Source organism: Argopecten irradians, chromosome 10 (genome assembly GCF_041381155.1).
Source record: "Argopecten irradians isolate NY chromosome 10, Ai_NY, whole genome shotgun sequence".
NCBI classification, from domain to species: Eukaryota; Metazoa; Mollusca; class Bivalvia; order Pectinida; family Pectinidae; genus Argopecten; species Argopecten irradians.
Window position 1 is genome coordinate 38,175,421 of NC_091143.1, and position 17,786 is coordinate 38,193,206.

The following is a 17,786-nucleotide window of genomic DNA, read 5'->3' on the forward strand; positions in this document are numbered from 1 at the left end:
CTTAAAAATACAACTTTTACATTATTAAATACAATATACAGTATAGTTCTTATTTCGAGATAGGATCCACCAAGACTCATAACCCACATAATATCTAATCCTCGGTAGTATAGTGGTAAGTATCCCCGCCTGTCACGCGGGAGACCGGGGTTCAATTCCCCGCCGGGGAGGATTTATTTTTCTTTTTTTTTCCATTATTTTTTCTTTTTCATTAAGTTGCATGTTTAAATATGTTTTCAAGATTGAGTGGCATTTGATTATTTGAAATGAAGATAATGTCACAGCTCAGTGAAAAGTGGTGTACTGTACAGGGACTGCTGACTGATTATGATTTTAATTCTTATTTTGTTCTTTAAAGGGCCACTACCTTTCCGAAACGGCTTTTAATTTTTAAAATAGGAATGTAAAACGAGATCAATAATTTTGTAGAGTCGCAGAAGTTATTAACTATACGTTTACTAGCACACTTATCATCACCTTCAGAACTGTTTAATTAGAATAAATAAAATGTTAATTTTCATAACGCGGGTCGTTTTATGTTTCCCGCCGTCGTCCTAAATGCCGCGCGGTAGTTGACTATCACTGCGCCAGACGGCAAAACAGCGAAATGAATCTCCACTGTTATCGTACATTAGACAGGAAATCTTGCATATGTTTGGTGTTGTAACCTCATCTTAAGCCATCGATATATATTTTCTTTTGTTATTAATGTTTTTAAGAAACCTTTAAATTTTGCTCCGGAAAGGTAGTGGGCCTTTAAGGCCAAAAAATTAATATGTCTGTTTAGGGTTAAATTGGCAAAAAATAGGGTCGGTAGGTTGGCATGGTTTTTCACTCTAAAATGACGATCGTTACTGGAGTCTGAGATCAAAATTGTAACTTTGTTGAAAAGTGGGAAAAAAATAGGGTCGGGGGTAAAAAATTAGGGATGGTCGGGTAACCCTAAACAGACATTTTTTTTTGTTTGGCCTAAAGAAAAATGATATGTAGGCAGGTGTGAGGGATGGTGAACACTAAAATGCAAGGACTCTTTATTTATTACAGATTGTCATTAATTCAAGTGCAAATTTATGAATGTCGATCATATCAAGGTCAGGAGAGTAGAGAACATGGGGATTGCTTTTAGCCCCATCCCTCACCCTATTTTCGCCGACTGAAATATTCTAAAAATGCACATTTGAAAGAAAAGAGGGTCTTGTCTACATGTTTTTCGTCCTTCTTTTCAGAAAATTGCCCGCTGCATTTCCAAAAAGGTAAGTACATGTAACAAACCTTTAATTTTGAAAATACAGATTCGGAGTCATTGTGTGACCCTCGAACCTCAGGCGTTTGGCTTTATAAACATTTTCTCTTTACATATATGTAATATCTATAACCCTGCCAGCCATATAACACTACCCAATTTCAGAAAAAATATGATTATTAACAAACCGTAGATGATGTGACAATGGGAATACCCTCAATCGACAGCCAGATAATTTATCTTTAATCTTTTATCTTACCAGTGGTTTTTAAGAAGTTGATTATGTGAATTGTAATGCTGGATGTCACAGTTTGGTCCTTCATGCGAGTTAAAATATAATATTTGCCGTAATTATCGCCCCTCCCTCTTCTGTAGAATGAGTTATAAATATAAACCCTTTCCCCATGGATTTAACAATGTTTTGTAACATCAGCATTGTATCTCATATTAAATGAACTTGTGAGCCTCTCACTATATAATAATGCGTTTCAAAGGAAAGAAGGCGTATGAATGTTAATTTTGACAGAATCATGTGCCTTGAGTACCAAAAGAGTTTACATTTTTTTTTTTGTTAAATTTTTTTGAGTGCGACATGGGCACTAACTATGGCGAATATGGCAGTAGAACTCAACTACACAGTAAGTCATTTTGAAAATTGTAGCCTATTAATGAACCCTGTGACATTGAATGAAAGTCAAGGTTGTTCACATGAAAAAATTTGGTAGCCTTTCATACCAGAAAGCTACAGCCCCAGTATCAGGTATCTAGGCCTCTTAGTTATTGAAAAGTACTAAGATTTTAGCCTGTTTGACCCCTGTGACCTTGAATGAAGGTCAAGGTCATTCATTTGAACAAACTTTGTAGCCCTTCATCCAAGAATGCTATATGCCCAATATCAGTTTTTTTTATGTCTCTTAGCTATTACCAAGAAGTTGTTTAAAAGAATTTAACCCATTTGACTTCTGTGCCCTTAAAGGAAGGTCAAGGTCATTCATTTGAACAAATTTGGTAGCCCTTTATCCAAGCATGCTACCGGCCCAATATAAGTAACTTGGGTCTTTTGGTTACTGAGAAGAAGTTGTTTGAATGAAAAGTTTATGCACCATGGACGGCGTAAAATTAAGCATGATGACAAGCAGTGTAAGCAATAAATATGACATAAAAAACGCTTTCAACAGGAAAAGTTTGGAGTTTATTAATAGTGAAATATAATTCCAAAATCATATAACAGATCCATCACCGTGACGTAATGTGATTGGAGTATTTAAACATAAAAAAAATAGAATATGTCAAAGATATCAAATGTGCTAAAACTACTTGCTACCTGACCGAACGTACTGCTATTTAGTGGATAGTATACACCTCTTACAATCAAGACTCCACATTTCTTTCTTATCCCATCTTCATTAATTGTCACTTTACATTTCCACTAAAGTCAAACTTTGTAACATTACCAAGCACAGTTGGCAGTCATATAGACAATGAACTTTACGCGATTATTATGACGTCATTATCATTGTGATGTCACAATTGTCGTGTCAGCAATCATGGAAGACGGCTGTTCAAATGGCTGTTCCATCCATGACGATAACAAATGATTATTTCATTATAGATGCAAAATCCCTTGGGAGTTCATCATAAAATGTAAATATAAGCATTGAACGTCTTTCAGTTGGCATACATAGCCAATATGAATGCCAACTGAACAGAGGCAAATTCAACATAGCGCGCTAGCCTCTGTCCAGTTGGCATTCATATTGGCTATGAATGCCAACTGAAAGACGTCCAATGCTTAAATGCATCATCATAACTCCATTACTCTTTATGACTAACCTAAGAGTGACAGAACAAAGTGTTTTACTCCCTTTCTCTCTCTCTCCCTCTCTCTCTTGTATATTTCATCTTCATAATCAATTGTCTGCTTTTTTTCTTCTGTATACTTCATCTACATAATCAATTGTCTGCCTTTCTCTCTCATATACTTCGTCTGTCTTTCTCTCTCGTATGTTTCATCTCAATAATCAATCGTCTGCCTTTCTCTCTCGTATATGTATTTCATCTCCATAATCAATCGTCAGCCTTTCTCTCTCGTATACTTTATCTTCATAACCAACCTTCTGCTCTTCTCTCATCTCCATAATTCCAATTTTCTTTCTTGTGAATCTTTTTGCAAGTAGAGAAGCGGCTATCGTTGATTTTTAGTCAAAATGTTAAGTTAGAAGAAATCACAAAACCATGTATAAAGTCAATAACATCAATAAAATATAAGAGAGTATTAATAGGTAAAAAAAACATCGTAAAATCTGACACAGTTCGGTACATCCTTGTGACAGCCACATTACAACTATCCTGACCAAAAAAAGATGTCTTTCTCTACAACAGCAACAATGTATATAGTGGTCATTTTACATCATACCTTACAATGTATACAGTGCTCACTTTAACCCATACCTAACAATGTACACCTGTATACAGTGGTCACTTTACCTCATATACCTTACAATGTATACAGTGGTCACTTTACCTCATATACCTTACAATGTATACAGTGGTCACTTTAACCCATACCTAACTATGTACACCTGTATACAGTGGTCACTTTAAACCATACCTAACAATGTACACCTGTATACAGTGGTCACTTTAACCCATACCTAACTATGTACACCTGTATACAGTGGTCACTTTAACCCATACCTAACAATGTACACCTGTATACAGTGGTCACTTTACCTCATACACCTTACAATGTATACAGTGGTCACTTTAACCCATACCTAACTATGTACACCTGTATACAGTGGTCACTTTACCTCATACCTAACCTGTACAATGTATACAGTGGTCACTTTATCTCATATACCTTACAATGTATACAGTGGTCACTTTAACCCATACCTAACTATGTACACCTGTATACAGTGGTCACTTTAACTTATACTTAACAATGTATACAGTGGTCACTTTACATCATACCTTACAACATATTCAGTGGTCACTTTAACCCATACCTAACAATGTACACCTGTATACAGTGGTCACTTTACCTCATACCTAACAATGTACACCTGTATACAGTGGTCACTTTACCTCATACCTAACATGTATACAGTGGTCACTTTATCCTCATACCTACAATGTATACAGTGGTCACTTTAACCCATACCTAACAATGTACACCTGTATACAGTGGTCACTTTAACTCATACCTAACAATGTACACCTGTATACAGTGGTCACTTTACCTCATACCTAACAATGTACACAGTGGTCACTTTACCTCATATACCTTACAATGTATACAGTGGTCACTTTACCTCATACCTAACAATGTATACAGTGGTCACTTTAACCCATACCTAACAATGTACACCTGTATACAGTGGTCACTTTACCTCATACCTAACAATGTACACCTGTATACAGTGGTCACTTTTCCTCATACCTAACATGTGTCCAGTTGTCACTTTATCTCATATACCTTATAATGTATGCAGTGGTCACTTTATCTCATACCTAACAGGAAAAGTAAATCTAAAAAAAGAATTGATAAAATCAAAACTTTGAATATATACAATTAACCATATAGACTGCTATTTTCACAGGTTATAAATTCATTGATTTTGATTCAACACAAGAAAATCAAATTTTAATGAATTAATTAGCTTGGCCCTAAATGACCCTGGCTGTCAATGAGCCAATGCACAATCAGACATTCGAAAAGTATACCGTAAAGCCAGTTATTTTTCGCGGGGTTGATATTTTCGTAAGTTCGCACCACTTTGATAAGATCACAAAAATTTGATCCATGAAATAATGAGAAATGGATGGATCAGATATCTACCCTTAAATCCATATCAGGAACATACAAAATCGCTAAAATGGATTTTCTTATTTTTAGATCAAATTGCAAAAAATTTAGGTCCGCGAAAATAACCTGCTTTACCGTATGTGATATTTGTGGATTAAATTTTCTACATCGTAAGATCTCTCGAAGATATCGATCTCTATTATAGTACATATGTTGATTAATACCATGATCATAGTCTTTTTAGGGTCCAACAGCTAGCTGTCCCACAGTAGCTGGAATGTTTTAACTTAACAGATGTATATAATAACTTATCTCACTCTACTTAAACCAGGCGCAATTTTAATAAAGCTTAATCAAGACTCATTGAATTTCATCTAAACATCACAGACCAGTTGCTCATTCAAGTTAATGGTGGAATTAAACAGTCTCTGAATTGTATGGCGTTATCAGGAATATTTTGAAGTGTTTTTCAAATACGACGTGAATTCATTAATGCTAATTTGAGGTTCACATATGTTCCTGTATATAGTTCAAGCAACAAATGGTCCGAAGTTTGAAACATTTTAATAGAAACATGACATGTATTTTAATGATTCATGTATTGATATGAATGTGGAATTATAAAGGGTTTGGGACTACTATTTGTGTAGGTGATAAAGCTATGGCATCTTCGGTTGTCTGAGGCATGGCCTAATGGTGCCTTGGGTTGTCCTGGGAGTGGCCTAATGGTGCCTTAGGTTGTCCGAGGCATGGCCTAATGGTGCCTTAGGTTGTCCGAGGCATGGCCTAATGGTGCCTTAGGTTGTCTAAGGCATAGCCTAATGGTGCCTTGGGTTGTCCGAGGCATGGCCTAATGGTGTCTTAGGTTGTCTGAGGCATGGCCTAATGGTGCCTTAGGTTGTCTAAGGCATAGCCTAATGGTGCCTTGGGTTGTCCTGGGAGTGGCCTAATGGTGTCTTGGGTCAGGTTTGTCTAGGGCATGGTCTTATGGTGCCTTGGGTTGTCCAGGGCATAGCCGAATGATGCCTTGGATTGTCCGAGGCATGCTCTAGTGGTGCCTTGGGTTGTCCAGGGCATGGCCTAATGGTGCCTTGGGTTGTCCAGGGCATGGTCTTATGGTGCCTTGGGTTGTCCAGGGCATGGTCTTATGGTGCCTTGGGTTGTCGGGGGCATAGCCTAATGGTGCCTTGGGTCAGGCTTGTCCACAGCATGGTCTAATGGTGTCTTGGACTGTCCGGGGCATGGCCTAATGGTGCCTTGGGTTGTCTGAGGCATGGCCTAATGGCGCATTGGGTTGTCTGAGGCATGGTCTAATGGTGTCTTGGGTCAGGTTTGTCAAGGGCATGGTCTAATGGTGTCTTGGGTTGTCTGAAGCATGGTCTAATGGTGTCTTGGATTGTCCAAGGCATGGTCTAATGGTGTCTTGGGTCAGGTTTGTCAAGGGCATGGTCTAATGGTGTCTTGGGTTGTCTGAAGCATGGTCTAATGGTGTCTTGGATTGTCCAAGGCATGGCCTAATGGTGCCTTGGGTCAGGTTTGTCCAGGGCATGGTCTTACAGTGTCTTGGGTTGTCTGGGGCATGGTCTTATGGTGTCTTCGAATGTCCGTGGCACGGTCTAATGGTGTCTTGGGTCAGGTTTGTCCAGGGCATGGTCTAATGGTGCCTTGGATTGTCTGGGGCATGGTCTTATGGTGTCTTCGAATGTCCGGGGCACGGTCTAATGGTGTCTTGGGTCAGGTTTGTCCAAGGCATGGTCTAATGGGGTCTTTGATTGTCCAGGGCATGGTCTAATGTATTGCTAGTATCAGTGTTTGTCTAATGGCCAACAACAAGGGTAGGGTTTCTCATTCATCAATCTCAAGCCATAATGCACAGGTTATATAGGCAATATGGGACAATGAAAGTAACTAATGAAACAATGTGGGATAATGAAAGTAATAACTAAAGTAATATTGGCAATAGGTTTCATGATAAACAAGGGTCTGATGGGCCCAAATTGCTCACCTGCTATCTGGTAATCATGGTGCATAGTTAAAAAGGAAGTCAATAAGAATTTCTATGTATGACCCAGGTAATATCAGGTGTCTAGGCCTCTTGGTTAATCAGAAGAAGTTGTGTAATGATTTTAACTTAAATATTTGACCTGTGACCTTGAATAAAAGTCAAGGTCAATCATTTGAACAGATTTGGTACCCCTTCATCCTGAGTGGATACAGTACGATGCATGGTGCACTAACGCATCTTCGGGCAGATGAACTAAAAATCAAACTTTTCTAGAATTCATTTTGATCAGTAAGGTTTCAATTATTTTTGTTGCACAGGGAATATAAACATTTTATGTATATGAAAGACATAGCAACAGGTTAGCACAACTCCCACTGCAAAAATATTATTCCTATTGTCGGTACATGATTTACCGATGAGAAGTATATTGTAGCACAGACATCTCCTGTAGCAGGATACACAAATCTCTTAGTACTGTAAACCAACTTTCATTAGCGTCCATTACATTTACACAAATTTTGCAATTCAAGTAAATTCACAGAAGTTTATCTCTGCAAATTAATATCTATATTGATAGGAATTATCATTCAATTGTTGACTCCGCGAATATTAATCTTTGTGAACTTGTTTTCAAAATTGAAAATTGAAAAATTTAATAGCTGCGAAAGAATGTTGGATCACGATACCAAGTATACATAATTCTCCTAGAATGTAGGATACAGTTTCTTGTCACTTTTGTATTAAGGAACACTCTTGTGGAATTTAGACCAGGATTGACTACACTAGCAAGCACTTATCATAGCTCTCCTCACAATATTATGCACCTTTATAAACAATACTTGTGGACTTCTAAAGGTAAATCCTCACTTTTAAAAAAGAAAGTTTCAAAAGTAAGTTGTGTCGTATGTAGAAGTCCATCATGCCTTATAGGAAAAAAGATGGGCTTGAAATTAAGCCGGTCTTGAAAATAAGTCTGGGACATCCTACCAAGAATATAAGTGACAGGTCATTATTATATATTAATAATTAAAGGGTATTAAATAAAAGGTTTAAAATTATACAATATATATGAGAATGGAATGTGAAGAGTAATAAATAACAGGTGTAAAATTATATAATGTATATGAGAAATTATGGAATGTAATTAACTCATATTGATAAGGAAGAATAGTCAGGGCTGTATTATGATAAAATGTTTTTTGCGTAATATTAACTGACGATCTACAACAACGAATGGCGGTCTCATCAGGGGATATAAATGTTTGGAGAACTCCAATCAATATAAGGTGTAAAAACATCAGTCAGTCAATAAGTTTTATGTATTTGGTGGACACAACAGGTATGGATTTCACAACCATCACAGGTAATAAAGAGTATATATAGTGGCACATGGCATTGCACATAGAATCATAACAATGTTGAGTTACATCTCAGACAAGGTAAACACACAAGTTCACACGATAGAATCTAAGAAACATCAACAAAAATCACACCAAGGACAAATTTACATAAATCCATCCTTTTTCTTTGCTTATTTTTGAGATAAAGATAAAAATTTTACACTTTTTTCTTTACTTATTTTAGAGATAAAGGTACATGTATATGCTATGCAAAAATGATGATTATTTACTGAAGACATATCTCCATAGGAACAAAAGCAAAAAACATAGTATGATTCAATCTTTAAAATACTAGATCTACAATTTCAAAGTTCACGACACAAAAGAAAATCTTTACAGATGTAGGAAATCTGACTTTACAGAACTATCTTCTTCGTTTATTTCACAGTTAGGAACCATCATCTCCTTTGTCCACTTTTACTATCACTTCTGCATTACCCATAGCATCTTCATCATCCCCTTTGGCAATCTGTAAAATACAGAACAGGCATCATTATAATCATTTTCTTTCATCTTTTTATTATAAAAGTTTGGACTTTCCATTTACATCATTGTCAAAAATATGGATATCAACTTGAGGTCCATGGACCTAAACAGACACCAAAACAATATTCAGGACTGATAGATGTTTATGTATAAAGATATCACAGATGGATCTTGGCGGCCACCATCACATGACCTCTGTCACTTGGTGGCCACCATCACATGACCTCTGTCACTTGGCGGCTATCATCACATGACCTCTGTCACTTGGCGGCCACCATCACATGACCTCTGTCACTTGGTGGCCACCATCACATGACCTCTGTCACTTGGTGGCCACAATCACATGACCTCTGTCACTTGGCGGCCACCATCACTTAACCTCTGTCACTTGGCGGCCACAATCACATGACCTCTGTCACTTGGCGGCTACCATCACATGACTTCTGTCACTTGGCGGCCACCATCACATGAATTCTGTCATTTGGCGGCTACCATCACATGAATTCTGTCACTTGGCGGCCACCATCACATGACCTCTGTCACTTGGCGGCCACAATCACATGACTTCTGTCACTTGGCGGCCACCATCACATGACTTCTGTCACTTGGCGGCCACCATTACATGACCTCTGTCACTTGGCGGCCACTATCACATGACCTCTGTCACTTGGCAGCCACAATCACATGAATTCTGTCAATTTGCAGCCACAATCACATGACCTCTGTCACTTGGAGCCCACCATCACATTTCCTTGATCTGTCACTTGGGGGCTACCATTCACATGACCTCTGTCACTTTGCGGCCACCATCACATGACCTCTATCACTTGGCGGCCACCATCACATGACCTCTGTCATTTGGCGGCCACCATCACATGACCTCTGTCACTTGGCGGCTCTGTCACTTGGCAGCCACCATCACATGACCTCTGTCCACTTGGCAGCCACCATCACATGACCTTGTCACTTGGCGGCCACCATCACATGAATTCTGTCACTTGGGGGCCACCATCACATGACCTCTTTCACTTGGAGGCCACTATCACATGACCTCTGTCACTTGGTGGCCACCATCACATGACCTCTGTCACTTGGCGGCCACCATCACATGACCTCTGTCACTTGGCGGCCACCATCACATGACCTCTGTCACTTGGCGGCCACCATCACATGACCTCTGTCACTTGGCGGCCACCATCACATGACCTCTGTCACTTGGCGGCCACCATCACATGACCTCTGTCACTTGGCGGCCACCATCACATGACCTCTGTCACTTGGCGGCCACCATCACATGACCTCTGTCACTTGGCGGCCACCATCACATGACCTCTGTCACTTGGCGGCCACCATCACATGACCTCTGTCACTTGGCGGCCACCATCACATGACCTCTGTCTCTTGGCAGCCACCATCACATGATCTGTCATTTGACAGCCACCGTCACATGACCTCCATCACTTTGCAGCTGCCATCACATGATTTCTGTCCGTCAAGGAAAGAGAATGTTTTTCTCTGCTTTTGAAGCACTTGAAGGAAAATATATAATCATAATGTCAACATAGCAGCAAAAACCTTCAGTATCAAAATTCAAAATGATCAGCTGAGGTCCCAGATTGTAATATGCATTACTACTGAAGATATAAACCTACATCTGAAATGAATTTGATCAACAAACCTTCAGTGCATTTGAGAACATGCTAATCTTTTATTACATTTGATTTTTTTAATAGAACCATTATCTCAAAGTTAAATAATATGCTCACCAACACATACACAATAATGTATTATTTTCATTGGTAACTATGGCAATTAAATGACATTTAGAGTTCTGAAAACAATACAATGGAAACCACTTTACTCATCATCCTTTCAAAAAACCCTTTGTAGCAATATCCAGATCTATCCGAAAATATCTCAATTTTGACCTACCAGAAGCATTCATTAGGTTTTCATTGGTGTTGAAAAATATGTAAGAAATCAAAGACATCATATGTTACATCAATTGACTGAAAGAAAACATTCCAAAGGCTAATTAGTTATCAGTTAATCTCTCTCATCTCTGTGTTGGTTGAGGTTTAGGATTTAAGATTTGTAAACAACAGTAAACAGTACACAGAGATTTGTAAACAAAAGTAAACAACAGACAAGAGGCCCATGGGCCTTAACGGTCATCTGACTACTGGCATGAAATAATACAGTCAAAGTATAAAGTAGTGGCTAACAGTTAAGGCAATACAAGGAACTCCTTAGTTGAAACTGTAAGTTTCCGATAATTTGATAACTCTGACCTTAAAAGTAGGCCAAGGTCATTCACTTTAGCCAATTTGATGCCTGTGACCTTGAATAGAGCCCGAGGTTATTTATTTTAACAAACTTGATAGCGTTTCATCAAAGAATGCTACAGGCTCAATATCAGGTCTTTAGGCCTCTTAGTTATATTAACAAGAAGTCATTTGAAAAAATCAAGCTTTTTTGACCCCTGTGACCTTGAATGAAAGTCAAGGTCGTTCATTTTACCAAACATGATACCACTTCATCCAAGTATCCTACAGGCCCATTACCCTGGGACTTTTCAGTTATTGAGAAAAAGTTGTTGGAATGAAAAGTTTACACACTGCGCAAGGTGGACAGCGCATAACGACGGACAAAGCATGATGACTTTAGGTCATCCTGACCTTTCTGGTCAGATGGCCTAACAACAGTAAACAACAGACAGAGATTTGTAAACAACAGTAAACAACAGACTGAGATCCAGTCAGGGTGTTTCCAGTATACCCTGATAGTCAACAGTAAGATCATTCCTGGACATATGTGTAGTAGCACATTCCTGGACATATGTGTAGTAGCACATTCTATAGTTTACACAACATTCTTATATCTATACATTGTACAACATTTACAGCTAGGATAAACATCTAGTCCGAACATATATTCTCACAATGTTACAACATATGAGTGGTTATAGATACAACAAACAACAACCCTGTACAACAATTCTCCGACATCATATTATAAAGCTATTAATCTCCACTTTAACGAAATTTTTTGTTGGTGAAGTTAGTATGCTTGTAAATAATGATTTCTTTGTTGGTGAAGTTAGTATGCTTGTACATATGTCTTAAAGCTGGTGATAGAAGGAATTTTTATATCATGTTTAAATATTATCCATAATATGTTTCTATCAAGCTGGTATGTTATTGACACTAAACATGTTAGAGCCTCTTCATTGACAGTGTATTTGTTAACACATGTACGACAATGTAAGAAAGCATGCATTCCACAACACTCAGGACCACTTAGTAACACAGTACTCTCTACGCCTGTATCTAACTCTTCTATCGATGTGTCTAAATAATTCATTTATATTTACCGCTCTAACCTACCTCACAAAGTTTTGTACAACATATTATGTATTATCAATTTCCATAATTTGTTCAAAATGCTCACCATTTTACATTGAAAGGCACATGATTTTAGCTTTGTACTAGATAGGATAACTTCTTCAGAATCTATACAATTTTTGGTAAATGTATCTCTTAAGCTTTGATTTGAAATGTAAATAATTCATACTATAAACATGGATATTTTTGCGAGTGCTTATTTTCGTGATTTGTAAGAGCAAACATTTCATGTCGGCGTTATTTTCGGGATATGAATAACTTCAAACTTCTGGTTATATAAGTACGTAAAAAAATGAGTCTAACAAGGTAGTTCCTTCCAGTAAACCAATTTTTTTAATCAGTGAGTTGTTGACATGTTTCCATATTAGATGTATTCACAAAACTCTGGGTGTGGTGGAAACTTTTTGGGTGAAAAGGTCTTGATATATTTAGTGATAATTTCCATGTTAACAGTATGAATTTGCTATTGTAGTTCAAAATACAGAGCAGAAAGTTTTAAAAAAATAATTATTCAAATTAATGTGAGTATGATATATTTTTCTTTCTGTTTTCATTTTTATGTTAGTTTTTACATAGGGTATATATACAGTGCACTTGGTTTTTGATTCCTTAAATACAGTCTATACGTTAGAAGTATTAAGATATACATACAGTGCACTTGGTTTTCGATTCCTTAAATAATTAATACATTAGAAGCGTTAAGATATATATACAGTACACTAAGTCTTGGTTTTTTTGATTCCTTATATATACAGTTTATACATAAGAACATTAAGGTATATATAGAGTACACTTGGTTTTTTGATTCCTTAAATACAGTTTATACATTAGAAGCATTAAGGTATATATACAGTCACATTGGTTTTTGATTCCTTAATACAGTTTATACATTAGAAGCATGGTTTACATTAAACAGTTTTTACATTAGAAGCATTAAGGTATATATACAGTCACTTGGTTTTTGATTACTTATTAAATACAGTTTATACATTAGAAGCATTAAGATATATATAGAGTACACATTGTATTTTGATTTCTTAAATACAGTTTATACATTAGAAGCATTAAGGTATATATACAGTCACTTGGTTTTCGATTCCTTATTAAATACAGTTTATACAGTACACTAAGTCTTGGTTTTCGATTCCTTATTAAATACAGTTTATACAGTAGAAGCATTCTGTAGGTTAGGTGGGGAGGAATACACATAGATACAAACTAGTGGTCACTTACATCCTCCTCATCGTCCTCAGCTTGTACATTCTGTGGTAAACAGCCAACGGTCAGTCACAACAGTTCATCAACAATATAACCCTACTATAAACCAATTATTGTAGACCCCCACCCAAGGGCACAGATATTTGTTGATTTTTTCTCTGCGTTTTTTTTGGCTTTTAAACTATCTATCATTTCAAAACAATGCACCAGTATCAGTCAAAATAATTTGTTCATCAAAACTAATTGGGATAACAAATATAAAATTTATTAGGTAATCAAAATATGTCTTGTCAAAATTTAACATATAATTTAAACAGTGTACCTATCTCTTCTTTATAAAATTTATTTCCACGTACTTGAAGATGGCCAAGAGACCAAATATTTGTATGAGACATTTGTACTGTTTGAATTAGATATATTTTCTCCCTCAGGAGTAAGATTGTCTGAATCAATATTTAACAGTTTTATATTTATTTACCACATCCTATGTGATACTATGTTACTTTTCAATGGTCAATTGGAAACTAGTAATTGTCAAACCAACTGGCTATTGGATGGCAGCAGAAAGAAATATATATACATAGAGATTGGAAACTCCTTCTTTGTCTATGTTGACAGGCAGAGGGACCTCCAGTTTATAGGCATTTTCCCTTGGCTAACTACATTTAAGTGTATTCTTTTAAACAAGATACTTTTGCATCAACACAAAGTTTACACATTATATCATGGTTTGATGTGATCAGTTTTCCCAATTGATGTTATTTAATATGATTTTTGAAAGTATGAAAATGAGCAATTTTACCTGGTTTTTCGAAAATCAGGCATTCAAAACCGGAAGTGCATTTTGTTTTATTAACATATAAGTTAAAATATTATTTTTTCTTTCCAAAATCGTACTCAAACCATCTGAAAATTACTTAACTTTTATAACATATCAAAGTTATTCTGCTGTATATAACTATTTAAGAGTTTATCTAAAAGCCCCTAGGGACATAGAGAGGTACATCTGCCTATCATAAAATTGGCGAAGTTGCCAATCTCTATGTATATATGTTTCTGATGGCAGTAAAAATATCAAAGTATTAACCGTGTCAAAGCAAATCATGTCTATCAATTGTTGCAATCACATCCAAGTGATCATCCAAGAACGGGTGACCTTCATATGTATTCCTGACCACTGCAATGTGAAGGTCACCTGACCATTGCAATGTGACAGTCACCTGACCATTGCAATGTGAAGGTCACCTGACCATTGCAATGTGACGGTCACCTGACCATTGCAATGTGACGGTCACCTGACCATTGCAATGTGAAGGTCACCTGACCATTGCAATGTGAAGGTCACCTGACCATTGCAATGTGACGGTCACCTGACCATTGCAATGTGAAGGTCACCTGACCACTGCAATGTTAAGGTCACCTGACCATTGCAATGTGAAGGTCACCTGACCATTGCAATATGAAGGTCACCTGACCATTGCAATGTGAAGATCATCTGACCACAGCAAAGGTAACCTGACCACTGCAATGTGACGGTCACCTGACCATTGCAATGTCAAAGTCAGCATTTCATACCTGCATAATGGCGTCGGTGTCAGCTAGGGCCTGTTTGGCAAGATAGCGCTCCCTCTTGATTTTCAGTTCCAGTGCTTCAGGTACATCCGGAACAAGGATGTCTATAAGTCTGCATACGCCGAATACAAAATGCTGTAAAAGATGAAATCAATAATGTATTTCCATCACAGTTGATACAAGGATACTTGGTTAATACAGACTAAGAAAATTTGACAACCTGGCTTAATACAATGCACTTTGTCAGCTGAAAATTGCTCGGAAGGCTCCGAGGTGTTCTGTTCTATAATGAGTTTAAAAGAACGTCAGTCTTGTGAGAATTCAATTGAAATATTTAGAAATAAATTAATTTATGTACGGTTCAGATACGAAGTAGAACATATGAGATTATAATTGAATGGAAGACAACGGCCCACAGATGTGAGGTGATTGAAATAGCCAACCATCAGATTGGCTAATAAAAAATTTCATAAAATATCAAATGAAAGGAACAATCAATGAAGATCATAGCGTATCAGTATCTGTCCTACCTCAAATAGGATGACAAATCCAAGACGAAGCGCCAAAAGATTCCAGTAAAAAAGGGTGTGGTTTCCATGATTATCTCTATAGTCACGGTACCTAAAAGAGAAAACAATCAGTGATCAGTCTGTTTAATACTGCTATAGAATGTTTGGTGGAGGGTATGACATTTACTTACAGACATGTTTGTCGGAGGGTATGACATTTACTTACAGACATGTTTGGTTAAGAGTGCCGTTAGGACTGATAGACAAGGAGAATTCTGTGTATCCTTTAAGGTCCCAGTCGTAGTGATACTGGTACAACAGTCGCGGTAAAAACTCTGATGTAAATGCAATGAGGAATGCCTGAAATAGAAAACACATCAGGAACAGTGACAACAAACTGAACAATATAGAGACAGGCCAACAAACTGAAGCTAGGGACTTATGCAGGCATTTAAAATTGAAGTTATATGTGCCCTAATTTTAATACTCACAAATCAAGAAAAAACATTTGGTGTTATTTACCACTAATAATTACCACCATTTTGAGAATTACAATGTATATGTTTTAATTCAACAAATAAGAGCTGAAAATGATTTTTAGCGCAGTACTGTTCTGCAAAAAGATTAGATCCAAGACTTATACAAACTTCCCTTCTGGCCAAATTTAGTTAACATTAACAATTAATGGCTTGTACGAATTGAAAGGACAGGTCGACAGGTGGATGGCTGCAGATACCTTACACTGACCTACAGGTCAAGGGTCACTGGCATTAAGGTCACCTAACAAAAGGCTCAAGGGCCTTAACAGTGATCTGACAACCCTAGCATCAGTTAGATAGGAAAAGAAGTAAAGACAGTTTTTCAAGATGATAGTTTTAGCACCCATCTTGGATATGAGAAAAAGTTCAAAATAGGTTTTCAAGATGGTGGCTATAACGACCATTTTGGATTTTGGATCAACCCAAAAAATAACAGCACTTGTTCATATTATCCATATTAGGATCATTTCTGAGAAGTTTTCGCTCAATCTCACTTGAGGAACTTGAGAAGAAGTTCAAAATGTGAAAGGTTTACTGACGGCAGACGAAGCAAGATGACTATACAAGATGACTACAGGTGATCCTGATCATTCGGGTGAGATGAATATATAACATACATTACTGATGACCGCTAACTGTGCAAGAGCATCCAATATTGAGAACCAGACACCAATGTCTTGAGCACGATCAGCAACAGGTCTTCGAGTCTCGCACACAAACTTCTGGGCATCCAGGCGAATCTCTACCCAGTTATTCAGCAGGGCAAACAGTGGAGCGAGTGGGAAGGCAGCCACAAATATTGTTATAAACCCAAACTGTAGCACTGTAAACAGAACAAAATGAAATTATAAACTATGATGAACCCAAAACAAAAGCTTGTATATAAGTATTTGAAAAGACAAGAACACAGCAACCTACCCATTTCTAGATACTCCTCAAAAAGCCCTTCATTGTCCAGCAGCTCATAATCCTCCTCCCAACGTGTTCTCACCATATTTTTGTCGAGATTCACTTTTAAACGATGGATGAATAATTTCAATTTTCTGTAATGACAAAATGACAGTTAATATTATGTGACGATTATGATCAATAATATCCATGAGCTATTCCGTCTTTGCATATTACAGAGTTAGCTCCCTTGCAGGTAGTACGTCGTTATCAATGCATTATGGAGGGTCTAAAATTAATCACATTTGATGAAATCACTTTCTTTAAATCCATACAGATTTTCAGCACCTGGGCCCAATTTCATGAACATTCCTTGATTTTAAGGGATTCCTTAACTTCAAATCCTCCATAGGAAAGCATTGCAGAATTTAAGGAAAATCTGAAGTTAAAGAGCCTTCCTTAAAATCTGTAATGCTTTCCTATGGAGAATTATAAGTTAAGGGATTCCTTAAATTTAAGGTATATTCATGAAACTGAGCCCAAGACTAGTTAACACCTGGACTAGTTAAGTAACAGTAGAAATTTTAAATGTTTTTTCAAGATGGCAGCCATCTTGGATTTCAGATCATTTCGAATAATAACTACACTTGTTTAAGACCATGTCAGCCAAATCGCCTGGTAGAAGTTGAGTTGTCGAACTTAAGAAGTTCA

The 17,786-nt window shown here is 37.2% G+C and overlaps 1 protein-coding gene and 1 non-coding gene across 7 annotated transcripts in view; one reads left to right on the forward strand and one right to left on the reverse strand.

Annotated features, from left to right (window-relative positions):
• The first annotated feature begins 98 nt into the window (after positions 1-98).
• Positions 99-170, forward strand: Trnad-guc (transfer RNA aspartic acid (anticodon GUC)). Its single transcript has one exon. It is a non-coding gene; the product is annotated as a tRNA-Asp (tRNA).
• Positions 171-2,412: 2,242 nt separating this feature from the next.
• Positions 2,413-17,786, reverse strand: part of LOC138333834 (anoctamin-7-like) — a 35,307-nt gene continuing 19,933 nt past the window's right edge. For 2 of the 6 annotated variants that reach the window (XM_069282449.1, XM_069282450.1), the window contains exons 16-23: positions 17,106-17,230; positions 16,805-17,010; positions 15,875-16,008; positions 15,670-15,760; positions 15,143-15,274; positions 13,583-13,612; positions 4,524-8,928; positions 2,413-4,056 (exon numbers count right to left, since the gene is read on the reverse strand). In XM_069282449.1, coding sequence (XP_069138550.1) covers positions 8,848-8,928; positions 13,583-13,612; positions 15,143-15,274; positions 15,670-15,760; positions 15,875-16,008; positions 16,805-17,010; positions 17,106-17,230 — 799 coding nt within the window. In that variant the 3' untranslated portion in view covers positions 2,413-4,056; positions 4,524-8,847. The remainder of the gene's footprint in view (positions 4,057-4,523; positions 8,929-13,582; positions 13,613-15,142; positions 15,275-15,669; positions 15,761-15,874; positions 16,009-16,804; positions 17,011-17,105; positions 17,231-17,786) is intronic. The other 4 variants (XM_069282452.1, XM_069282451.1, XM_069282453.1 and 1 more) reach the window with 4 other exon arrangements.